Source organism: Brachycentrus maculatus, unplaced genomic scaffold (genome assembly GCF_059751285.1).
Source record: "Brachycentrus maculatus isolate JH-2025_06_01 unplaced genomic scaffold, ASM5975128v1 h1tg000071l, whole genome shotgun sequence".
Classification (NCBI taxonomy): domain Eukaryota; kingdom Metazoa; phylum Arthropoda; class Insecta; order Trichoptera; family Brachycentridae; genus Brachycentrus; species Brachycentrus maculatus.
Genome location: NW_028280825.1, coordinates 471,988 through 497,978, shown reverse-complemented (window position 1 = coordinate 497,978; position 25,991 = coordinate 471,988). Strand labels below are relative to the sequence as shown.

The window sequence follows — 25,991 nt, the reverse complement described above, 5'->3', positions numbered from 1 at the left end:
AATTTTATTTATACAATAAGTATGTATTTTGAAATGTCATTTATGTGGTTTTAAAAATAAATTCAACTTTTAGTTTAATAGTGGATATTTTATTCAGGCTAAAAGCTTTAAATAACAGAGATTATTCAAACAGGGATTTTAGAGTTAACGTTTTTTACCAGTATACCAACAATATAATATTGATTATATAAAATTTCATACATTATATATATCTGCCTCTGTAGTATAATGGTCAGCATGCTCGGCTACCGTATGGAGGTCCCGGGTTCGATTCCCAGAGGAAGGGAGGTCAAATAAATATAAGTGATTTTTTTACTTTAATTTAATTCAATATTACCCTGGACTAGTACCTGAAGCAGAGGGCTGATTACCTTTCCTTCGTGTGTTAATGATCAAGATGACATTGCGTTTATATGATGCAGTGCCATGTGCACCATTCGGGTATAACACAAATGGTAGTGTAGTGGTAAACAAACAATTCACACTAATATTACAACTCTATAAACCATAGACAATTAACCGTATGACGTCATAAAACGTTCGATGACGGAAGTTTTTCATTTTATTTAAACTAACTAACTAACCATCACGCCGCTTCTCCGCAGGGGTAGGCAGAGAGTATAGATCGCCACACCACTCTATCTTTGCTAACATTCTTTGCCCCTTTCACGTTCATGCATCTCCTCATACATACCCGCCGATTGTTTCGACTTCTAACCTGAACGCTTTCAAGTATTAAATCGGAAATCTTATTTTATTCTATCTGCTTTTGTTGTTATTGTTGTGTTACTTTGATTTTTGAAATGAATAACGAAATAAATAAGTAAGTTTGAAAAACAGTTTTCATTCACCCCGTTTTACGGTACCAATTTTTTTGCTCTTACCTACGACTTTCAATTTCACCGGTTGGCGGCATTGCCCATCCGCCATTACCATGTTAATATTATCAAATCTCCCTGCGTTAATCTATGATAAACATTTTAAAATGTTTGTTTAAGAAGAGCAATGATCGATTATTATAATTTTGTTTGAGTGTTAATTATTTTATATAAAAGTTATTCTTAAATCTGAATCGTATTTCTTAGAATACGATTTATCCGCGTTCAGCATAACTAACCTCTGTTTGACATTTGACAGTTCTAGCTTAAAGTTTTAGAAGTTCGAGTATTTACTCAAATTGTTTTTGGTTATTTGAGTAATGTCTCAACCTCCCGAATATAACCCTCTCGGGGATTATCAATGTTATAATCTTCCGCCGCCGCATATCCCTCTTTCGTTTACTTCCGCTCCTCCACCAGCATACCAGGACTCGTTTTATGGAGCAGATTATTATGCGCCTAATAATTTAATTATTCCTCCTCAATTTCCTTCGTCGGGGCTGGATGTTTCCCATCCGCCACCTATCGACTTTAATAATTATGGCAAATTAACAGTAGCGCCATTCGCCATAAATCCTGAATTATGTCCTAGTTCAGATTACCACGGTGGACAACTATTTCCAGTCGACGTGAGTAAACCACCTCCTGTGCCGCCGTCCGAGGTGACTCCGGCAGGTACATTTCCCGCCCACGAGTCCGATAAGAGAGATTCGAGGTCACATAAGAGGCACAGAAGCCACAGAAGAGATTCAAAACGCAAGTCACCTCACGACCGACGCAGTCACGAGCGGGATATCAGAAAAACTCGAGAATCCAGTAGAGACAAGACAAGAGAGCGGAGAAGTTCGAGAGAACCGTTGCCCAGTCGACGCGCCAGGACCGAGTCTAGGAGTACCAGACCTTCTAGGGATTCACACAGGAGCCAAAGCCAAAGGAAGGACAGGGCCAGGTCTCCTCGCAAATCTCCGACCCGCTCCCACAGCAAACAGCCACAGCGGGAATCCAGTAAAAAGAGCAGCAAAACTCTCCACCCGGACAAGAAAGAAAGAAGACATACTTCGAGAAGAAAGTCAGACGACCACTCTGAAGGATCCTCTCGTAGAAGTAAGTCTCGTGCTCCCAAGGAGACTAGAAACCGTGAGCGCGATACATCCCACTGTGCTGATGACAATACTGATTTATCTCTGGACTCGAGGTTGGTTAATAATTTTTTTTTCGTTGTTTTTTGTTAATACGTTGTGGCACACTTTATAAAATAAATGAAACTCGAACTTTCTTTTTAACCACTTTTTTTGGTACTATTTTTCCAACTGATTTCCATAAGCACCTTGTCAGGGAAGTATACATACTTAATTTAAAACAGGGAAATATTTATAGTTTGGTAAGTAGACGGGATAAGGGAGTGGTTAGTGAAAAATAGTACCAAATATGTACAATAGAAGCTAAATACGAAGTTTGAGTTTTATTTATTTTATAAAATATTTTTGTGTTACATCGTTCTTTTTTCAAAAACTAGATAGTATTGCCATATTAACAAAAGTACCTGACAAATATATTTGTTTTTCTTTTTTTTCGTTAATGAAAAAAAAATGGATATTAGAAAAAAAAGTCCTGGGCAGTTTAGCAGTCAAAAATTTCTGGCCCATATGGATCCTAGGGGCAGTCTGAGTTAATTAATATATTCCAAAAGGATGTTTTAATATACATCTAGCTTTTTGAAAAAATCCTTTAAAAAAATCTAACTAACCATCACGCCGCTTCTCCGCAGGGGTAGGCAGAGAGAATAGAACGCCACACCACTCTGTCTTTGCAAACATTCTTCGCCTCTTCCACGTTCATGCATCTCCTCATACACACCCGCCGATTGTTACGACTCCTAACCTGACCACTTTCAAGTATTTGGCATCGTGTCATGTTTTTCTCGGTCTCCCTCTGCTCTTTTTTCCACTTACATTCGCCTCACAAATTTGTTTTACCGTTCTTTCCTCACTCATTCGTTCCTGTGTGTCAATTAAAAAAATATGTCAATTGAAAAAATCCTGTATGTCAATTATCATACTCCAAATTATCTAATTATCCTAATTAAAATTATTTTTTACAAATTATTTATTCATTAATTGATTCAGAAGTCACTTTGTGGTAAAATCTATACATATTTAATTAAACTTTTACTTGGTAAATACCACTATTTCTTCAAATCTATTGTGACAAGTGTTTTGATGCATTCCGCAACATTTTCAAACACCGTATGGTGCGGAATGCATTGAAACACGCGCACTAGTAGTATTTACCAAGTAAAACTTACAATTAAAAATGGATACATATTACTACAATGTGACTGCCGAATCATTTATTGAAATTATTAATATTTAATTTGTTATTTTTAAATTCAGTTATTTAATATTATTCAATTAGCTACGATTTGAATATTTTTTCAATATTTATTTCTAGAAATGCCTACTGTAGTACCATGGATGAGGTTTATGACAAGATGGATAAAAACGTCAACGATTTGTCGGATGAAGAAGAGGTAATTATTTTATACTCTAATTGACACTCTCTTTCTTCACCTAATGCTGTATCAACCAGTTGATCTCACCAAGTTGTGTTATATTTATGTGCAAGTCCTCTACTTGTGGAATTTGTCCTTGTGCTTTTTTTATTTCATGTAATAAGGATAATAAGTATTTAAAAAAATCGAAAGATCTATTTAAAATCAAGCATTTTTAATTTGTTGCTTAGTAAATACCACTATTTCTTAAAATCTATTTTGACACGTGTCACAATAGATTTTTAGAAATAGTGATATTTACTAAGTAAAACTTAAATAAAAAATGGATAGATTTTACCACAAAGTGACTGCCGAATCAATTAATAAACTCAAGCATTGTTGAGGCTGTTTCTGAAATTTTTCTCACTAAATCAGTTATAAGTTCTCACTAAGTTTGTCCGCCTCCTAGGTGTAATGGTCAGCGTGTTTAGCTACCGTGCTGGAGGTCCCAGGTTCGATTACCAGGGGGGGAGGGTTAGAATAAATATTAGTGAATTTACACTATAATATTTATTTAATATTACTCTGGACTGGTCCCTGAAGCGCAGAAGTGATCACATTGCCTTCATATAATTAACGATCAAGATAACATTGCGTCAATACAATGCAGTGCCCTATGCACCATTGGGTGCGGATAAGGGTTAGAGAAGTTAGTTATAAAAACAAACCAATTTAGTAATGCTGCATGATGAAAATTTTTTTTTATCTCAGGTAGTGAGTCTGGCGGAGGTGAAGCGCTGGTATCGCAGCTCTCCAGCCGACCTGTACTATACGCCGGTGGCCTCGCGGAAGGACGTGGTGGAGAGCACCGCCAAGGGAAAGAAGCTGGTGGAGCAAGTGAGGGAGAAGCTCATAGAGCGGGGGCGTAGGGCCAGACCCTCGCCAGAACAGGAGCCCTTGATCCCCGCCAGGTGCCAGAAACCGAGACTCTGCAAAATGAAATGTAAGCTTGTAAAGGTGGGGACTGACCGGAGTCATTTCGTGTTACGTTACGACGCAAGCATTTGTGTAGTCAGAACAGCAAGCTGAGCTTCTCGCCGTTCGTTCCAAGTGCTCCATCCGAAGTCGGATGCTCGCCGCGAATGTAACGTTACGATGAAATTTGGAGGTCAGTTCCCACTTTATGACATGATGGCGATAATTTTTTTGATTGCCGATATGAATACGTTATTTTTATTTTTAAATGGTGATATTTAAAAGTCTAGCACATTTTAAGCGGCATATCATATTGTTTGATAGATGTTTGAATAGTTAAATAAGAAAGGAATGCAAAGCTGAGATAAGCTTTATCGATAAAATTAAGAAAGGTGTGTTGAGATGATTTGGACATGTGGAACTAATGAGTGAGGAAAGAACGGTAAAACAAATTTAAGAGGCGAATGTAGTTATAAAAAGGAGCAGAAAAGACCGAGAAAAACTTGGCACGATCAGGTATGCCAAATACTTGAAAGTGGTCAGGTTAGGAGTTGAAATAACCGGCGGGTATGTACGAGGAGATGCATGAACGTGGAAGGGGCGAAAAATGTTTGCCAAGACAGAGTGGTGTGGCGTTATGTTCTCTCTGCCTTCTACTGCGGAACACTGAGAAACGTGTATTGGTGATTTTATCCCCGATTTTTTCACAAATTATCTATATCCTTCGTTGCAAATTAATAACTTAATATTATAATACTTTTACATAATTATATCACGGAGGAATACAAAAATTCTTATCTATTATATTTTATATTGATATTCGCATTTTAAAAGTCGAGTTGTAGTAAATACATATCGCTCACTCTTTTCAAGAACGTCATAAATAAAAAAAAACTTGATTTTTCAGGAGAACGTTTTTAAAGTTTAAAAATATAATACAATGTATTAAAAATAAATATCAAGCTACTTATTGAACTTTTTACTGTGCAACAGATCTTTTTAGGCAAAACCTGAAGGTTTTTTCTCCATTTGAAAAATATTTAGTATATTTAAAAAAATAATTAAACAATACCTTTTCTTCAAAATGCAAAAACAACAGTAGCTGGTAAATATCAAGTTATAAATATGCGTCTTTTCCTGGGATATAGTACATTTTCTGAGCGTTCCGAAAACATGCACAGCTAAAAATTGCCGATTTTTGTTTTATGACGTTCTCGAAAGGAGTGAGCGATATCACTGGGAGGGGAAGATTAATATACGTCGTGTTCAAATAATTTTAAAACATTATTTATTACAACATTTTATGTTAATTATAATAAATAATCCATCAAGTAAATAACCCCTTTGATCTGAGTCAAGCCACTCTTTGTCATTACGCGTATTACCTTTTTAACCATTTGGGTTTCTTTGAATATGTTCAGACCAACAAGACAGTTCGACTGGCAGCAGTGCATCCAGCGGAAGTGAGTGTGACGAGGCCGACCATGCTTTGCAGGAGTTGGAGAGGAAACAACAACATCCGAGGCGGCTACATCCTCACATGTGGTCAGTATCTTTACCTCATGTTTAACCTTTAGTGCATGTGTAACCTCGGCTCGTAACGCATGTTTGTGCTGAAACCTTTAGTGCATGTTGGTCTTCGGGTCCACCAAAAATTGCATGTGTTAAACATTTTGTGTAGTTTTAAGTGTGTAAATGGTGCTATGGTGGTAAAGGGTGGTATTGTTTGCATGCTGTGGTGGTGATTGTCCTGACGAAGAGACAGGTACGTCTCGAAACCAGCAGTCATAAAAATCTCGGTGAGTGGTTATATACTAATATTATTTACATTTTTGTAAAAAAATAAATAAGTATTTTTGGTTGGTTAGAAGGAGTTGCTTCTTACCAATAAGCCCTCCGATGTACATTAAGCCAGCTAAATACCAAGTCGTAAGCCCTGAGATACTCAGACTTCCATCTTCTTTCGTATAAAAATGATAAGTGCTTTGTCCCTAGTATCTTTACCTTTTATTGTCATGGGAATAAGGCTAAGGACGTGCGTTTACAACTGGCCAATATACAAGCCAATCCAGCGATTGGCTCTGAAATTTAGAAAGCATTCAAACTCTTTGAATCGTATTTATTGATCTGGCGTTTAATTTGTAGAACTCCATAAATTTTCATTTTAAATATTAAAATCAAACATGGATTTTTAGGGTCTATATTTGTATTGTATATTTGAGTTGTATATTTGATTTTTTAAAAACATAAAAAAATATTTCTGACAATTGTTTTGCGTTGTTAGGGTATTAGTTTGATAATGCCTTAACAAGGTGAAACGATTTTCACAATTTTTTTATTTATGATTTTAATGTCTTGAGAAATTGTTATATAATTTTCTCAGAATGCCTATTTTCACAAGGCCATCATTTGCTTCACTTAGTAAAATGTCTTAATTATTGTCCTTACTTAATTCCGCATGAACAAGCAGATTTTTTATCCTATGTATTCTTTGAATGTAAAATAATTGAGTTAAATTAGCCAAGTAAAATGGCAGGTAGTATCATTACATTATGCCTCGAGTTGTGAGAGAATGCAGTTCTTATGTTGGTGTTTTTCCAGGTATAACGATTCGGGAGAAATGAATGATGGTCCATTCTGTCGATGTTCAGCTCGCACGCGGAGACAAGGGATCCGACACGGAATATACGCCATGGAGTCTCGTTCGCCACCCTGCAATCTATATACTAACAATGCAGATAGATTGTATCATTACAGGTCAAATTTATAATAGATTTAAAAGATTTTACTACATATTGCATTTAATTATACACTATTTTATGCATATTGTATTTTACGCATACAAAAAATACTTATTTTGGGACAATTTTATCATACATATATGAGGGTTATCTTTTGAGTTTAACCTATAGAGCTGGAATTAGACAGTAGATAGCTTTTAATGACTTTATTGTTTTTCAAAGTATACGTCTATAAAATGTCTCTGTTGCCATATAACAAATTTCATTATGCATCCTTGTGAAGAATGATCATCAAAATGAAATTATCATGTTTCAAGAGTTCATTCTTTATCAGTAATTGGAATGACACATTACTGAACCCACTCTGCTTCCAATGTCATAACACAATTACAATTTGGCTATCACAATTTGCATTATCTTAATGGAAATATTGTGGTTGAAATTTTTTTGCTCGTTGGGAATATGAATGACCAACTTGATAATAATATTTTCAAAGGTGTTTAAAATTTTGCATATCGTCTTCCATATGCCAATTCCACGCTTCCATACATTAGGGTTGGAATCAGGACTCTATTGTGCACTGTCAATTTAGCTTTTCCAGGAGTGTGTCCTTACATGGTCGTCCAAACAAAACTTTCCTCAAAAGAATATGGGCGTACACGAAATTTATTTCTAAAATGCCACTTGTACTGCCATCTGTGGTTATATTTAAACACTAAAATCACACTTTTACCTAAGACATTTGACTTGACAAACAATGTTTGTGTGAAGTCATTGTAAATCTATGAAATAAAATATTAATAATTTTGATATATATATAATAAAAGATGTTCACTGGTGTAAATATATTTTTATTCAAGAAAATATGACTGATAAAAATTATGAAATGTAAAAAAAAAAAAAAAACAAATTGAATCTCATCATAATCATCATCTAACCCTTATCTGGATCCAATGATGCATAGGGTACTATAATTAACAGTTTTATCTTGAATGTTAAATACATGAAGGAAAGGTGATCAGCTTTCCGCTTCAGGTACCAGTCCAGGGTCATATTAAATAAATATTACACCAAAAAATCACTCATATTTATTTTGACCCTCTTGCGAATCGAACCCGGGACCTCCAGCATGGTAGCCCAGTACGCTAACCACTACACTATGGAGCCGGACAATCACATCAATCCAATCACTCAATCCCAGTTAATACAGTTTTGTCCTTAGAAACTCACTCCCAGACAGGTTAATTTCTGTAACTGATTTCAGTGCACCATTGACTCTGTTCCCTGCATTTAATCTCCTTTCTACATCTTTATCAATCTCTCCGTGTATTTCTTCATAAATCTTTCCATTTATTTCTTCGTTAATCTTTCCATGTATTTCTTCATTAATCTTTCCTTGTATTTCTTCATTAATCTTTCCATATATTTATTCATTAATCTTTCCATGTATTTCTTCATTAATCTTTCCATGTATTTCTTCATTAATCTTTCCATGCTGGGAACAAAGTGAATGGTGCAAATAAAAACCCATCAGCGGAAGCTAAACTGGCAGTGCACAACGGAGTCCTGGTTCCAACTCTAATGTATGGAAGTGAAACATGGAGTTGGCAAAAGAAGGATGAAAGCAGACTGAATGCAGTCGAAATGCGATCTCTCAGAAGAATGTGCGACAAAACGATGTATGATAGATGTGCGAATAGTGAAATAAGGAAGGAATACAAAGCTGAGATAAGCCTTATCGATAAAATTAAGAAAGGTGTGTTGAGATGGTTTAGACATGTAGAACGAATGAGTGCGGAAAGAACGGTAAAACAAATTTATGAGGCGAATGTTAGTGGGAAAAGAAGCAGAAGAAGACCGAGAAAAACATGGCACGATCAGATATGCCAAATACTTGAGAGTGGTCAGGTTAGGAGTCATAACAATCGGCGGGTATGTATGAGATGCATGAACGTGGAAGAGGCGAAGAATGTTTGCAAGGACAGAGTGGTGTGGCGCTCTATTCTCTCTGCCTACCCCTGCGGGGAAGCGGCGTGATGGTTAGTTAGTTAGTTAGTTATCTTTCCATGTATTTCTTCATTGATGCACTTGTTACTGTAGATTTCGGATGTTCAATATTAGAGTTTGGTTGTCTTCTTACAGAATAACCATATCACCTCCGACAAACTTCTTGATAAAAACGCTGACCATCATAACGCACGACGAGCACGAGTTCCTGTTCTCGGGATTCTCTCTCTTGTCTCATTACCCGCTCACCAAGCTACCGCCATGTAAAGTCATACGATTCAATATCGAATATACCATCTTATATGAAGAGGAACAATGTCCGCTAAACTATACTATCGAAGAATTGGACGTATTTGGTATGTAACCAGGCATGTTTTGTTGGAGTTTTTAGGTATTTTTTGTAAATTGTCACCAAAACTGCAAGAACACGTTATTTCAAGCAACTTTTCTGATTATGCGATTTCTTATATCGATTGTTTGTGTCGTGGAATTTTTAAGTGCAGCACACTCTGGCCACTTCTTGAATCCTATTTTCAATACATTTCTTTGAACAGTCAAATTTATTTTCAAAATTTACTGATTTGGATGCGCCATCTCTTGAGATTCTTGTTAAGTAAATAGGCAGAAACCTTTCTATTATGTACGTAAGACGTTTTCCAAACTATTACTGTTCATTTCTGTTCATTGTTAAAAGGGACAAGGTGAATTAATTAATGTCCAGGTGTAATTATTTTATTGTAAAACCTTTATACTGTAAATTGTTATTGTATCCATTGTATGTAATGTATATAATCTAATAATAAATAAAAAAATAATAATAAAAAATTGTACTAACACGCAAGTATTTCGGCTCAATACAGGCCATGCCTAAAGAGCCGTAATACATATAGTAAAAAAAATGTATGTACCTATGAAATAAATAAATAAAATAAAATAAAAATAAATTGTTGGTTGAGATCTGTAAATTAAGGACTATTATTGCCAGGCCACTACCAGTCTATTCGCATCTGAAATTAACATGAAAAGAATCAATGAGAGAACTCTCTCACAACTTGTATAGACACTCTTGTATAGAGTCATTTATTGTAACTGCAGACAGTTGGTAGAATTCCATATTAAATTGTTGGTTAATATATCAAAAATAAAACAGTTTTTGTTGGATTGAATTCTACATTTATTTATGTATATCTTAATACGTGACGCGTTTCGTCTTCCTGGGACATTATAAAACACTCATATTGTGTGTTTTATAATGTCCTCAGAAGACGAAACGCGTCACGTATTAAGATATACATAAATAAATGTAGAATTCAATCCAACAAAAACTGTTTTATTTTTGATATATTAACCAACAATTCTCTGTGACTCATCAGTATTGGGGGGGTATATTTGCAGTGTGTGAGTTTTAAGTTATTGAATGGGTAATTTCCAGAGGAGTTCCTGTTCACGGAGATCCTGGAGCTGGTGGACCTGGACATGGGCAAGCGGGACGCGGAGGGTTGCTCGCAGTTTCACCTGCTGCCTCGCTGGGAGCGCATCATCGGCGGCGGGGGCGGCGAGGTGCTGGCCATGTCCCAGGTCCTGCGCCATCTGCTGCGCGCCGGCGGGGAGCTGCTGCCCGCCGCCACGCTGCCGGCGCTGCACCAGGCCAACGAGCGCGAGTGGCAGACCTTTGTGGACGGGGTTAGAGGTACTGTCCATCTACTTCCGCGTGTAAGTTGGAAGGAAGGCGAGCTCCGGCACCATCTCCCCGACATTTTGAGTTATGCAAATGTATTTTTTTTAGGAATGATAGTCACGTATCCCGGGAAGAAACCGTGCTCCGTTAGAGTAGACCAACTGGATAGGAGCGTTCCTGCCGAAGATGTAGCCAAAGTTAATGGAAAAAATAGCGATCAAATATATCCGGAAATTGTGCACTTTGGAATTCGTCCATTGCAGCTCAGTTACACTGGTAACCCCGAGTAAGTTACTAACTAGCATTACTCCTTTACCCCCTCCTCCGTATTGTTATTTTTAGCGCATTTGACTACCGTACCGGATGTCCTAGGTTCTATTTGCAGGGGAGGCAAAATGAATATGAGTGATTTTTCCACTCTGATATTGATTCAATTTTACCCCGGATTAGTACCTGAAACGCAGGAAAGATCTCATTGCCTTCATAGGATTAGTGATCAAGTTAAACACTGCGCCGATTCGATGCGGGGCTTTTGCACCGTTGGGTGCGTATGGGGGTCAGTAGTAGTACCGTTATTACCTTTGCATTTGATGAATGGCATGATGGTTATTTGTAATATTCCCTTGCAGGGGGCCAGAGACTACTCTGACAGCTTCCTTAGTGTGCAATATTCATGTCTCACGCACATCCTACGCAGACACCAGGTTGAGATAACCGCTCAGAGCACATTACTTTTACATATAATACCTTTTCATTGATGCATACATGATTGGTGTTTGAGGTGGTACCAGGTTCCATATATTACTGCCCATTATTTAGTGTTTTTAAACACATTTTTGCATTATGGCTGCTTGTAGGTACAAGAAGGCCTGGCGGGACTATGTTAAGTACCGGCACTTGGTGGCCAACATGGCCAAACCTTCCTACGAAGACAAGAGAAAGCTGGAAGCCAAGGAAGCCCGGTTGCAGGAGATGAGATCCCAAACCAAGATGAAGAGGGATGTTACCATCGCCGTGTCTGCTGAGGGCTTCTATAGAACTGGCCTCATGTGCGACGTAGTCCAGGTAACTTCTATATTCCGCTTTCTACTACTTATGTAACATTTACACATACAATAAATGTGTTTCATTTTATTTTAAGAATTAAATGATGACTGTATAAAAATGGAAGTCCGAGCATTCACAGGACTTTGGACTTGGCTTTGCCTGGATAAAATGATAAATTTATGCATGATTTTATGCAACGGAGAGCATGTAAGTCTGGGCATTCACTGGGTTTTCGACTGGGCTTTGCCTGGCTAAAATGATCAATTTATACATATTTTTATAGAAAGAGAATGTGTCTTGGCAATCATAGTGTTTTTGACCTGGATTTGCCTGGCGAAAATGATCACTGTACACTGCATAATGATCTTGAACCTTATAAATCTATGAAATTATGAATAGTTTTTTAATTTATAAATGTTTCCAGCACGCTCTGTTGATCCCCGTTCTGATCAGTCACTTACGGTTCCACAACTCCCTTCAGAGTCTAGAGGAGATAGTGGAGTACAAGTTTGAGAACCGCGCCCTTCTGCAGCTTGCCCTGACCCACCCCTCGTACCGGGAGTACTATGGAACCAATCCAGACCATGCGCGCAACAGTTTGACAAACTGCGGGATCCGCCAACCAGAATACGGAGATCGCAAAATCCACTACATGAATATTCGAAAAAGAGGTGCCTATTTCACATTAAAATTTGTTTAGTATAAAACTCATCTGCATCATTTTTCAGTTAAGATGGATTTCTTGTTTGTTTTGATTTTTTTCTTAACCCTTCGGGAGAAAACAACGATGTTGATGTAATTTGATTCAACTCTTCATTAGGTATGTATCATGATTTATATTTGCGTATCATACCATTTGTATCCTTGTGTATGATACGCAAGTATTTCATAATTTACAATAAATTTTATCATAAAGTTATATGATTGACAGATAAACTTTCATATTATGGAATTGTTGAATCGAACCTTTATTTCATGTATAAAAAATTGTAATATAGAAGACAATCTTCTTCTTCTTCTTCTTCTTCTTTTTGTGGATCCTAGGGATCTGTTTGTGCCTCCGCATGTCGCTCTTGGGATGTTGACTCCCAGCTGTCTTTCCATCTTTTCGGAGGTCTGCCTCCTTCAGGGTTGCCTTGGAGGGCGATACGTGGAAGTCTGTCTTCTGACATTCTGTTTATATGTTCATTCCAGTATCGCCTTCGTTGTCGCCCCCACCTCACGATATCCTCCGTCTTACACATGCTCCGGATGTCGGTATTTTTTACTCGGTCTCGCAATGTGTTTCCAGTTATGGATCGAAGAGTCTTCATCTCGGAGGTTCGAAGTCGAGATTGTGTTCTGGAAGTATCTACTCTTGCCTCAATCCCATAAGTGGCTATTGGTCGAACACATGTTTTGTATATTTTCATTTTACTTTCTATTCTCATGTGTTTGTTCCTCCACACCGAGTTTCTGAGGCATCCTGATATAACTGCAGCCTTGTTAATTTGTTTCTGAGTCTCACCATATAGATCACCGTAGCTACTGATAGATATAGAAGACATATAATTTTATTTATTGTCCACCTCCATAGTATATTGGTCAGCACGCTCAGCTACCGTGCTGGAGGTCCCTGGTTCGATTCGGTTTCAAATAAATAAAAGTGATATATTCACTCTAATATTTATCCAATATTACACTGGACTGTTACTTGAAGCGGAGGGCTGATCACCTTTCCTTCATGAGTTGACGATCAAGATAATACTGCATTTATATGATGCAGTTCCCTATGCACCATTAGGTGCGGATAAGGGCTTGAAAAAGAAGAACAATTTACAGTAAATATTAAATTTTTTGTTTTATACAATCGTTAAATTAAACTTTTGTTTCATATGTATATACAAAAATTATAATAAATTTAAAATATATGTAATTTTATAATTAAGTAGATGTACATATGAAATGGAATCATTATTTTTTATGAGTTTTACCTTTGTTCTTACAATATTGTTATTCATTTTGTTTCATGCTAGGTATTAACACACTGATAAACATCATGTCCATATTTGGTAAGAAGCAAGAAACAGAATCAGCCATAAACCACAATGAGAGGTTGGAGTTCCTCGGGGATGCTGTTGTAGAATTTCTCTCTTCGATTCATTTGTTCCGGATGTTTCCGACTCTAGAAGAGGGCGGGCTGGCTACTTATCGCGCGGCCATTGTGCAAAATCAACATTTAGCTGTGTTAGCTAAGGTAAATGATAATAAATATCATAAAATAATTTGTATTGTATCATTTTCATCATGTACTACAGTTAAATTGAAAATAAAAATGGAAATGATTTGTGAATAAGTGCATATTTTTTTCTTCTAAATACGTATCATCTCACTTAATGTTTCGAATTGCTGGTGGAAGAGCATTATGCACCGTCAGACACACAAGAGCAAAGGCACGCTAACAAAATTTTGCACTCTGATCAAAGCGTGAGATGTCTATCGGATTTATGTGAATACACTGTTTTTTTTGTTTGTAATATTCCGTAGCTATTCAGCTATGGAATATATCTCGCCTAATTTCAAAATCCGCCAGATCCAATTTTATAAGATTTTAAAATAAATACTCTATCGGAATGCCAATTGTGGGTTTTATTGTTTAAAATATTTATATATTTGAAAACCCCGCTAAAAAATACTTAAAAATAGTGTTGTATTTCAAATTCCGATATATTCATGGATCTTACCTTCTGACCCATATCGGCCAATCAGAGAGCGGGGATAGGTAAAAAATTAAGATGACGTCATCATCGGTTTGTGTCTCATGTTTTTTTTAAATACTGAAAAAAAAATCCAAAAAATGCAAAAATCCTCTATTTTATAATATTTTATCTAAAGATAGACAAATCTTTGAAACACAAATGTTACCCGATGAATTTTGCATTTTTTGTAATATCGACTTACATGGATCTGGCGGATTTTGAAAGTAGGTGACACAATTATGGATTGATTAATACTCAGTTTGTATTCTACCATTTAGGAAAAAACATAACCAGTGCATTTTGTAAAATAGTGAGATGATGTGTATTTAGAAATGCTGGTTTGTATTATGATTTTTTTTTCAAAAAGAAAAACATATTTGTATTTTTTTTACATACCAAAATACTTCAATTTCATATTATTTCTGTGAACCTAAGCGGCTCATTATTAAAATGAGATATCAAATTGTGGTATAGTGGGTTCTAACTTAGAAACTCTGACTCGAGAGTCCGCGACACTAACCACGGGACCACAACCCGACACATATAATAACTTAATTTTTACACCATCTCATATAAGTGTCAAAATCACCTTTAAAATTGATGCGGCATTAAAAAACAGGACTATTGTGATGTCAGTCTGCTCCAAAATGTCATACATAAGCTAGTATTCTTTGGAAATTCTCAAAACACTCACCTACAACACCGCTTGCCTACCTAGGCTCCAAATTTATAAATTTTATAGCCTTTTCCAACGTGTGAGTTTTACTATGTGATTTGACTATATACAGGCAACATTATTCGCATCGTTTACGCCAAACAGATCGAAATGCTTGTACGCGTCATCGAAAATGGGCCTTTAGAATGGACGATCTAAAATGTCCCATTCAACATTTCAAAGATATGATGTTTAAAAAGTAAATGTTAAAAATGCTCTTTATGATGATAATAAAGATACCACAATTAATTACAATTTTTGGACTTTTATTAAGAATTAAAAAAAAAAAATTGACATTAAAGATTGATGTTGCCAGTATGCATATTTTGATACATTATTGCATTTATGGCAGTCAAGTTTTTTTTCTGTTTATTCTATATTTAAGTAGGTCCTTGTGTAAATATTTTTATATTATTATATTATTATATTCATATTTGAATCCTTGGTGACAGATGTGAGATGCCCTTGGCTAAGGAGTATGTAATTGGTTAGAAATGTGTGTTTAAAACAGACCAATAGACAAGCCTCTCGGTTTGTAAAGTAGGGAAACCCATTATGTAAAATCTTGATCTCTTTCAGAAACTTGGCTTAGAGCGATATATGCTGTACGCTCATGGGTCTGACCTCTGCCATGACCTAGAGTTGAGGCATGCGATGGCTAACTGCTTTGAAGCTCTCATGGGGGCTCTTTTTCTGGATGGCGGCATAGATGTAAGTTGTATTTATGATTGTATTGATTTTTTTTGTTATTAACCAAATAAAAATATTATCCTGATCAATTTTGAAATGTGAATGAGAAAATGTCAGTTTTGGTATTTATTTTATACATTGTTGTCGGGCGGTTTTATTAAGCCTCTGGTTAGGACGACATATTTTAGTTGGTTTGACTTTTTTCTTTTTGTTTAGGTGGCCGACAGAGCATTTTCGTTAGCATTGTGGGGTGACAACCCGGGCATGTTGAATACCTGGAACCGACACCGCCTGCACCTGCTTCAGGAACAGGAGCCACTCGGAGATCGCCGCTGGATTTCACAATATCCATTCCTCCAGCAGCTTACAGAATTTGAGACACTAATTGGTGGTTGATATATTTCTATTCTTATCTATATTTAGTTCTATATATCGCTCACTCCTTTCAAGAACGTCATAAATCAAAAATCGTCAATTTTCAGTAGTGCATGTTTTCGGAATGCCCAGAAAATGTACTTTATCCCAGCAAAAGCAGGGCAGAAAGTGTTGTTTTTGCATTTTGAAGAAAAGGTATTGTTTGATAATTTTTAAAAAATACTAAATATTTTTCAAATGGAGAAAAAACCTTCAGGTTTTATCTAAAAAGATCTATTGTACAATAAAAAGTTCAGTAAGTGGCTTGATATTTATTTTTAATACTTTAAAAACGTCCTCCTGAAAAATCAAGTTTTTTTATATATGACGTTCTTGAAAGGAGTGAGCAATATGTGTGTACCCAAAGTGCCCCACTAGGAACTCACATAAATGTCTTTATTTTTATAATGAAGACGACAGAATTATTAAATTATTTCTTTTTGTTTCCGCATTTCATGGTCAACTAACAGTGACCAATTTTTGTATTGATTTATTTGTACATAATATTGCAAGAAGTATTCTTGTAAACTTTGGGCACAAAAAGGACTTTTTTCTGAACATTAAATAATTAACTAAAAAATATTCAAACTTACAAATGCAATGCAAGACTTGAAATAAATGAAAGCATTACAAATAATACTTATTAAAAATTATAACTTAACAAAAATATTCTTCAAATAATTAACAATCCAAATAACACTGCATAGATGCGATGCGGTACCTTGTTATGCACTATTGTTATTTGCATTAGAAGAAGATATATTTTTATTAGTGACATCTCTTGGGTAAAAAACAATACATTTAACATTTTCTATGTTAAGGGCATCAACAGCGGAGAGATCCAGAGATCTCATTTTTAAGAATTTGTAGCCTCAAAATTGAATCTCTTTTTCTGTGCAGCTTTTCGATGCTGCAGTCGGAATTTTTTAGATTTCAGTGAATTTATTAGTTGACCTATAAAATGAATTGCATTATCGTGACAATTGTTTCCATTTTGTTATTATTATTTTCTACATAGTTATTGAATTACATATCTTGATTAATCAATCAATTTGATCTTAAAAACTAGATAAATAAAATATTTTACATATTCGTTTCTAATGATAGATTTTTTTTAAATCGCCAATTAAAATTTTTGGAATCAAAATCATTGTAATATTTTAAATTGATTTTTCACCTATTATTTAAAAACAAAAGTCCCGCCCATATTACACACACAGATTTGAAGATTATATATATATATGTATATATATATATATATATATATATATATATATATATATATATATATATATATATATATATATATATATATATTTAATAAATATATATTATTATTATTAAAAAGAGAAATATTTTTGTTTTTATTATTTACACGAATATTTTAATTTCATTTATTTATTTATTGATTTGGCGTTTAATTTGTAGAACTCCATTTTAATTTATGTATTAATTTTAAATCAAACACAGATTTTATGAGTCTACTAAGTTGAATTTTATTAAGAAAAACACATAAAAAATTATATTGTGATAATTTAAAATTAATACATAAATTTTAATTTCAAACTACATATTTCTGTGAGCCTAAGCGGCTCATTATTAGAAATAGGTATCAAATTGTGGTAGAGTGGGTTCGAGCCGAGAAACTCTCATTTAAGAGTCCGCGACACTAACCACGGGACCACGACCCGACACTTTTCTGTTATCGATGTGTAAATGGTTTGTATTTTTGCAGGTGTGGAGTTCAAGCATATTAGGCTTTTGGCTCGAGCGTTTACTGATCGTTCGATGGGTTTCACTAATCTAACTCTCGGGTCTAACCAGCGATTAGAATTTTTGGGTGATACAGTTCTGCAGCTCATCGCTTCTGAATATCTATACAAACACTTCCCAGAGCACCATGAAGGACACCTGTCTGTAAGTTTTTATACTTAGGAATACAATCATGCAAAACTTTATAAAGTATTGTTGTAGAATTTTATTTATATCTAACCAAGAGAATACAAAGAAAAAAAATCACTTTATAACATTTTGAGTATGTCCAAATACTTGTTCACATGTGTGTGATTGAAATCCAGGATTTGGACCTCACATGCTAATATAAGAGTTTCTGCTTAGTAAAAAGCTTCTTTACATCTCACCAATAGATGTATCTAGTGAAGTTCTAGTGATTCAAGAACAAGGTTCCTAAATTGGTTCATATTTATAGAACTTCTAAGAATTTGAGTAGTGTGGTTGTCAATAATGGGTAGAATTGGTGAATGTTACACGTGTGTAAAGTGATCACTTAAACCAGCCTATGACGGTCGTCAGCCCCGTAAATGCCCAGACTTCCATATTCTTCTTCATCTTTGATGAGATGTCAAAAAAATAATTTAAAAAAATCACAATTATGATAATTATTCTGTATAAAATAGATATACAATGTGATTTTAATGGTAGAAGAATTGAGAAATATCCAAATTTAAGCAAACAATATTTCTATTAGATTGTTTAGACTTTTAGATTTAGATAGATGTTTTTTACTGACATTACTTGTCAGTAAAAAACATAAATCCAATAGATATTATCAAATAGTAAAATCTTTATCTGATCCTACTTCGGGTGCATTCCTTGATTTCATAAATTTTACGTTTCATTAATATTTATTTAAACTTCATATACAGAAAATAAATAAGTAAATTGGCGGGCTTATTGCTAAAAAGCAATATCTTCCAACCAACCAAAAATATATAATATGTTGTAACTATTTGTTCATTCATACTGCGATTGATAGTATTTTTACCAACCAACCAAAATTAGACTAGTGATCAAAGTTTGAACCTCATAGAGCCTTGTATTTAAAATGAATGGGATGATAGTGCTTTCTTTTATACATGTATAAACATGTATAAAAGCAAGCACTATCTGCCCATTACTTTAGGTTAAAATGGTTAAAAACGATAAAAATGTATTCAAAAAGTACTCCACCTACAAGGCACACAAGGTGGCTTGGTGGGTCTCTGCAATTTTTTTTTTTAATTTTTAAAATTGTGATTTAAATAAATGTATACAATTTATGTTAATAAAAAAAAAAATGCAATCATAAAAAACCGTTTAAATACTATTATGTTTCTTTGTTTGATTCTAGCTTTTAAGGAGTTCATTAGTCAACAACAGAACGCAGGCAGTTGTCTGTGACGATCTATCAATGTGTAATTATGCAGTCTATCACAATCCTAAAGTTGAACTGAAAACTAAAGACAAAGCTGATTTACTCGAAGCATTTCTCGGAGCTCTTTATATAGAAAAGGTATGAAAATTCAAACAATTTTTTATAGTCGGGAAGAAAATTTTTGTAATTGTTCCCTGTTCTGCTTCTAAATATCGACTATTCCAAATATTTAACATTAGTTAGTTATACATGTGCATTTATTTCAGGACTTGGAGTTCTGTCACACGTTCTGTTCGGTTTGCCTATTCCCGAGGCTGCGGGAGTTCATCATGAACCAAGAGTGGAATGACCCCAAGTCCAAGTTGCAGCAGTGCTGTCTCACTTTGCGCACCATGGACGGGAGGGAACCGGACATACCCATTTATAAGTGAGTTGTCTTCACTTGTCGCTAACAAATAATGAAAGCAAAATATAAAAAAAACAATGAATACATACAACATTTTGAGTGTGTCGAAATACTTGTTTACAAATCTGGATTACCTCCAATTAGGAGTTATATTTTAATTATTTTTTGACATCCCAACATAGACGAAGAAGAATATTGAACTCTCTCTGCTTAATAAAAGCTTTCCCCATCCCATTATATTTTATACTCATTTAATGGCCATTATGAACTCGCGAATACTGTGTTACGAGTTTGATCAATACATTTATCTAGAAGTTTCGAAAATTTGAGTAGTGTGGTTGTCAATCATGCGTACAATTGTTTAATGTTACGCGTGTGTAAATTGATCACTTAACCAAGCCTGAGACGGTCGTAATCCCTGTAAATGCCCAGACTTCCATATTCTTCTTAATTTATGTTGAGATGTCAAAAGATAAATACGTATACGTACATCACATATCATAAAATGATGTTTGAATATAATTTTCTTTTCCTAGGGTGATAGAGTGTGTTGGTCCTACTAATACGCGAGTTTATACTGTGGCTGTTTATTTCCGCGGCGAGAGACTGGCTTCTGCCAGGGGCCATTATATCCAAGAGGCAGAGATGAACGCCGCTAAGGATGCTCTGGCTAATTCTCAGAGTAAGTACCCGATTATTATGAATATCGTCAGTGCCAACTAAAATTTCATTTTAAATGCCTTTATTAGAGTAGTAAAAGATGTGACAGAGAATAGGTCAAATCATTTAACTGACATTCTAGATTATCCACAGGAAGTTACATGAATAACATCTCTTTTTCCTAATGTACAATATTAAACACTGTTAATCTTTATTTGATAGAGTATAGATATTATACATTTTCCAATAAATACCCTAGTTATTATCACTTACAGCTGATTGGTTGTTATTCTTGTGCTGTTTTGTTTTTGATTTTGAATAAACAAGTGCAAGACAATATAATTTGCATTCAAAAGTTTAGCGCTGTCAGTTTGGTCTTTGTTTAGAGTCATGTTAGTTTCCATAATAGTTTAATTTTTATTTTCAGACCTATTCCCCCAATTGGATCACCAAAAGCGAGTTATTACCAAGAGCATGATGCATCAAAAACGCAAGATCCAGAATTCTAAACACAAGTTAAGAAACCGTTCCGACTCTAGAGACAGGACGCCCGGCAAGGACGAAAACGGCGATAGAAAATCTAGAAGAAAGAGGTCCGATCGTGATGGCGTCATAGCCGAGAACCTACGTCTGTCTCGAAATAGAAAGCGGGAAAGGCTACCGAGAGCGTACCGACTGAAAAACCTGGTCTCGGATTCTGAAAGTGACCCCTGTGTCTCCGACGCCAATGCTAAGGAAGCAGACTCCCCGCATAAAGCTGTCGCCAAAATACCGCACAAACCTGTCAAAATTCCGGAGAAATGTAAAGAAAAGACTCCGGATAATCCGAGAGTGAACTCTCCGACACCTTCGCAAGTCTCTTCTATGTCTGGTGGAAAAGATGAAATAAAATGTGACGAAGGATAATATGAGAATTCGGGCATGTCCGTTATCAAAAGTGAGAAATTAGTAAAATATTTAATAAAGAAGAGACTGGGTTTCAAAGTATGTAGCAGTTTTATAATTTATCTTGTTGAGAGAAATATTTGTGTTCTTATTATATACACAAATATTTCAATTCATTATTATTTTCATAGGCCTAAGAAGCCTGTTACGTATTACAAATACAGTATACTCTCGATTTTCTAGGATGGTGAAAAAAATTCCGTATAATATATTTCCCGGTTAATCCGAAAACATGAGAAAAATGTAAACAATGAGAAATTTAAAACTGCGCTATAGTGCGCTTATGTATTCCTACTTGTTTAACAACTGAACACAACTAACCTAAAAATACATATTTTGCTCTTGAAAATGATTTAAAAAAAATATGGTTCCATAAAGTATTGTTTAGATTAGAGGTGGGTCCTTACCCACCCAGATCCGATCATTTAGAAGATCCGCATCAGTGAATCCGTACTCTAATACTGAAACAATGGATCTTTCGTTGGATGAATCAGACAGATAAGGCTAGAGAATTTTTATCACTAATATTATGATGACTAAGATTTTTTTTAAATGTGTTCAGTTGTCAACACATGTTTTAATATTATAAGTACTATTGTGAAAAATGTTTGTTATTATAATTTTTTTATCAATGACAAGTTCCCGGATAATTTGCTTCCCGGTTAACATGACTGGAAAATCGGGAGTGTACTGTAGTAATAAAGTTGTGATAGAGTAGACTCTAAGAGTCCGCTACACCAACCGTAGGAGCCGACACACATACAAGATAATGTTTGTGGGTATTACAAGACATTATGTAGAGCAATAGTTATTGTGCTGATATGTAGTTTGTATAATTATTTTTAATATATACACATATATATATATACAGTGGAACCTCTCATAATGAGCATAATGCGTTCCAGAATCTTATTTGTTAAGCGAAACATTTTTTCTTTTGACTGGCACGAATGTCCCGGCTCACAATTGAATGCCGTGAATGTGAAAAAGGAACTTGCCCTTTCTCTGTAACTCGTTATGCGAAATGTCGCTGGTTAAGGGAGCCAATTTTTCACATTTCTTTTTGGTCGTTATTAGAGGTTCACTGTATGTATTTACTCATAAGCACTTGGAATTTCGACTTTTATCAAACTCTAAAATTTTTCATGGGCTTGTCTTATGCCACTTTGAGGAAGTAATATCCAAAAAGTGGGACTTAACAATTATGGTTCAATCTGTAAAGATGGTAACTCGGTAAAGTGGGCGGGTAGAGTAAGATGTGCATGATGAACTTTGGTTCCTTGTTACTTTAGACTCCCTGTCTGTCCTGTTCTGCATTTAAAGTAATTTTAACACTTCTTTGTACAGACGGTCCTCACTTAATGCTCACACCAGTGACTTCTGCAATATTCACAAATATATTGGGTTGGAAATTAAGTCTACAACATTTTGAGTGTGTCCAAATACTTGTTCAAATTATAAGCTTAATAATAAAAATGAAAATGGTATTTTCTGGCGTTTCTCATGTGTGTGATTATAATCCAGGATTCGGATCTCACATAAGAGTTTCTGCTTACTAAAAAGCTTCTTTACATCTCACCAATAGATGTCTCTAGTGAAGTTCTAGTGATTCATGAACAAGGTTTCTAAATTGGTTCATATATATAGAACTTCCAAGAATTTGAGTAGTGTGGTTGTCAATAATGGGTAGAATTGGTGAATGTTACACGTGTGTAAAGTGATCACTTAAACCAGCCTATGACGGTCGTAAGCCCCGTAAATGCCCAGACTTCCATATTCTTCTTCATCTTTGATGAGATGTCAAAAAATAATATGGAAATTAAGTCTTTGCGGATTTTACTTACAGGTGTTTACTTGTATTTTTATGCAGTTTTATAACTTTGCACATAAAATCTTTTGATACTTGGTCCTTTATGAAACATTCAGTGGCAAGGTAGCATTGATCTGCTGAATAATGTGTGTAATAAGCTAAAACATGGAGAACTAACGAGAACATTTTTTTCACATTTTGATTTACTTTTATTTTCGTAAAGGTCATTAAAAGCTCACAAAAAGTTATGTGGTGTGTATGGAATGAAGCCTCGAAGAACGGCAGTGTTTGAAATGGTTCACAAAATTTCGTTCGTGTGATTTTTCATTAAAAAAGAGATCTTTTGACGTCTAGTTGAAATCGATAATGATGAAATGAAGGCCATAGTTATTGTATTTATGGAATTTTTTACTTTCTTTTCTTGAAAAATCAGGAATGACATAGTTTCCAACTCAATACATATGTAGCAGGGTTGGCACTCATTTTTTTCTTTGCAGTGAGACAAATAAAAAATATTTTATGAATTTTTTTCTAGTTTAATATCAGTGTAATATCGTTTGAGAATACTACCAAAAATTGTGCTGTGATACTAAATTTTGGAAAAATCCAAGGGTTTGGTTAGATATGTTGGGTACCTAAAACTAAAGGCAGCTAACAATTGCAAGTTGTGAATTATGGGGGAGTTCTCGGTTCCAGGATGTAAATTCCTGCAATTGGTCCTTTATTTATTGTGGACCTTGGCACGACGCTCGCCTTAAACAGGTTAACTTGTTAACAATTTTTGTTTAAAAAAAATTAAACACTTGTATAATACCACTTAATGAGTTTTATTTCATTACACATGACTAATTTCGAAAACTAACGTGTTTTCATCTACAGGTTAATTAATAAAATGTTTTTTCAAAATATGTCATCATTATTATCTGTTTCCTTTTACAAAAAGTCCCGTTCCTTAACCCCTTCTTCCTCTATTTATTACCTTATCAACCTCTATATATACCCAAATATATTTTTTGCTTGTTAGTTTTATTTTTCACCTGTAGATGAAAACATCTGTTAGTTTTCGAAACTAGTCGTGTGTAATGAAATAAAACCCATGTGGTATTATACAAGTGTTTAATTAAAAAAAAAATCAATATGTCATTCCACAAAGTTAATGCTTAATGAATAAATAATATAATGTTTGTTACTATCTTAGTTTGAGAAAAAAAATCATCATAATTTTATTTGGAATTCCTGGCAAAATATTGTCTTGAATTGCAAACTATCTAATGTTTGTATGAAAACAGTGTCAGGTAGACCAGAATTTTGTAATATTTTTGAAATTACGAATTATCTTGTTCGAATTAACAAGTTTTTACTATTGTAAATACAATAAAGCAGATACATCTCTTTACAAAATCCACATCATTTTGTGTTAATAAAAAGTCAGTAATGTCAATCATTTCCATTGCTTCTATGACAATCAATTTGTGGCATCAATGAGCAATATTAACACATTTCAGATGGGTGTTTGTTACTCCTGCGAATCGCTGCCGACGGGATTTGATAATTATGTACATATAGTTAAGACCTTAACATAGAAATTGGTATATAACATTCATATAAAAAACATTGGAAAATTCGTTCTTTCTTTCTGCCTTTGAAATGAGGCCGGCGCAAAAGTTAAAAAAAAACCCATCCGGAAGCATCAATCGACCGAACGGGTAGAAATACTTTTCCCACCTGAAGTGTGTTAATGGATACGTTGGCTCTACAATCATTTTCTTATCTTTGTAATTTAATCGCAGAAAAGCGCCCTTAAGGTATTCTTTTACGAAAATGGCACTACATAAATTATCTAAATTAATTATACGTGCTTACTACTTTACGGAATGTTTGCGCTAACTCCTCTACAATTAGTACTATTGTTTCATAATACGAGTAATATTAAGGGTGAATATGTTAATCTTATCAAGGTGATTCTAGTCAACGTTGGATTACAATAATCGGGCATTTTGTAGATTCCAAAAGTTGTCATAATCAATTCTGCCTTTTAATTAAGTTTGTGAAATAAATTGCATTACAACAAAATGCATAAAATAAATAAAAAAACTAAAAAAAAACTACATACTTAAAGGAAAAAAATGCCCTTTGTGATTTCCGTTTCACGATTTACAAAAATGACTTTATTTATTAAAATTACTAATAATCTAATGACCAAGAAGTATTGGGAACTGCCTATTAAAATGTTTGAATTCTATATGTACCTTGCATTATAACCAAAACTATTTTTAGTTTGGGTGTGTGACTCCTGTCAATGGAATTCAAAGGATTAAATGAAAAACATTGCTATCTCAACATAGATAAAGAAGAATATAGAAGTCTTGGCATTTACAGGGATTACGACTTGTACTCAGACATCCATATTCTTCTTCGTCTATATTGAGATATCAATAAAAAAAGTCTTGACATAAATGACGGCCAAATTCCAAAAATTTGGACGCATTCAAAATATTGTGAAAAATATTATTACATTTAAAGAAACATGTGATCGCTTTAGTAATATTTATTTTGTAGTCACATAATAGTTGTTGGCAAAAATTATGAAAGCAGGGTGATATATTTCTTCGAGGGCTGTCGAAATAACCTTTATGTATGTT

The 25,991-nt window shown here is 34.6% G+C and overlaps 1 protein-coding gene across 2 annotated transcripts; it reads left to right on the top strand.

Annotated features, from left to right (window-relative positions):
* Positions 1-911: 911 nt before the first annotated feature.
* Positions 912-21,770, top strand: drosha (ribonuclease 3 drosha). 2 transcript variants are annotated; one of them, XM_088257139.1, is made up of 18 exons: positions 912-2,073; positions 3,330-3,408; positions 4,141-4,372; positions 5,766-5,889; positions 6,946-7,101; positions 9,228-9,448; positions 10,525-10,782; positions 10,879-11,056; positions 11,628-11,835; positions 12,242-12,488; positions 13,833-14,053; positions 15,850-15,981; positions 16,177-16,351; positions 18,110-18,291; positions 19,505-19,666; positions 19,795-19,955; positions 20,471-20,616; positions 21,022-21,770. In XM_088257139.1, the coding sequence occupies exons 1-18, from the start codon at positions 1,199-1,201 to the stop codon at positions 21,498-21,500; spliced, it is 4,236 nt and encodes a 1,411-aa protein (XP_088113265.1). In that variant the 5' UTR covers positions 912-1,198; the 3' UTR covers positions 21,501-21,770. The 2 variants fall into 2 exon arrangements, with proteins under 2 accessions (XP_088113265.1, XP_088113266.1); XM_088257140.1 differs by having other exon boundaries at positions 926-2,073; positions 16,177-16,348.
* Positions 21,771-25,991: the final 4,221 nt, after the last annotated feature.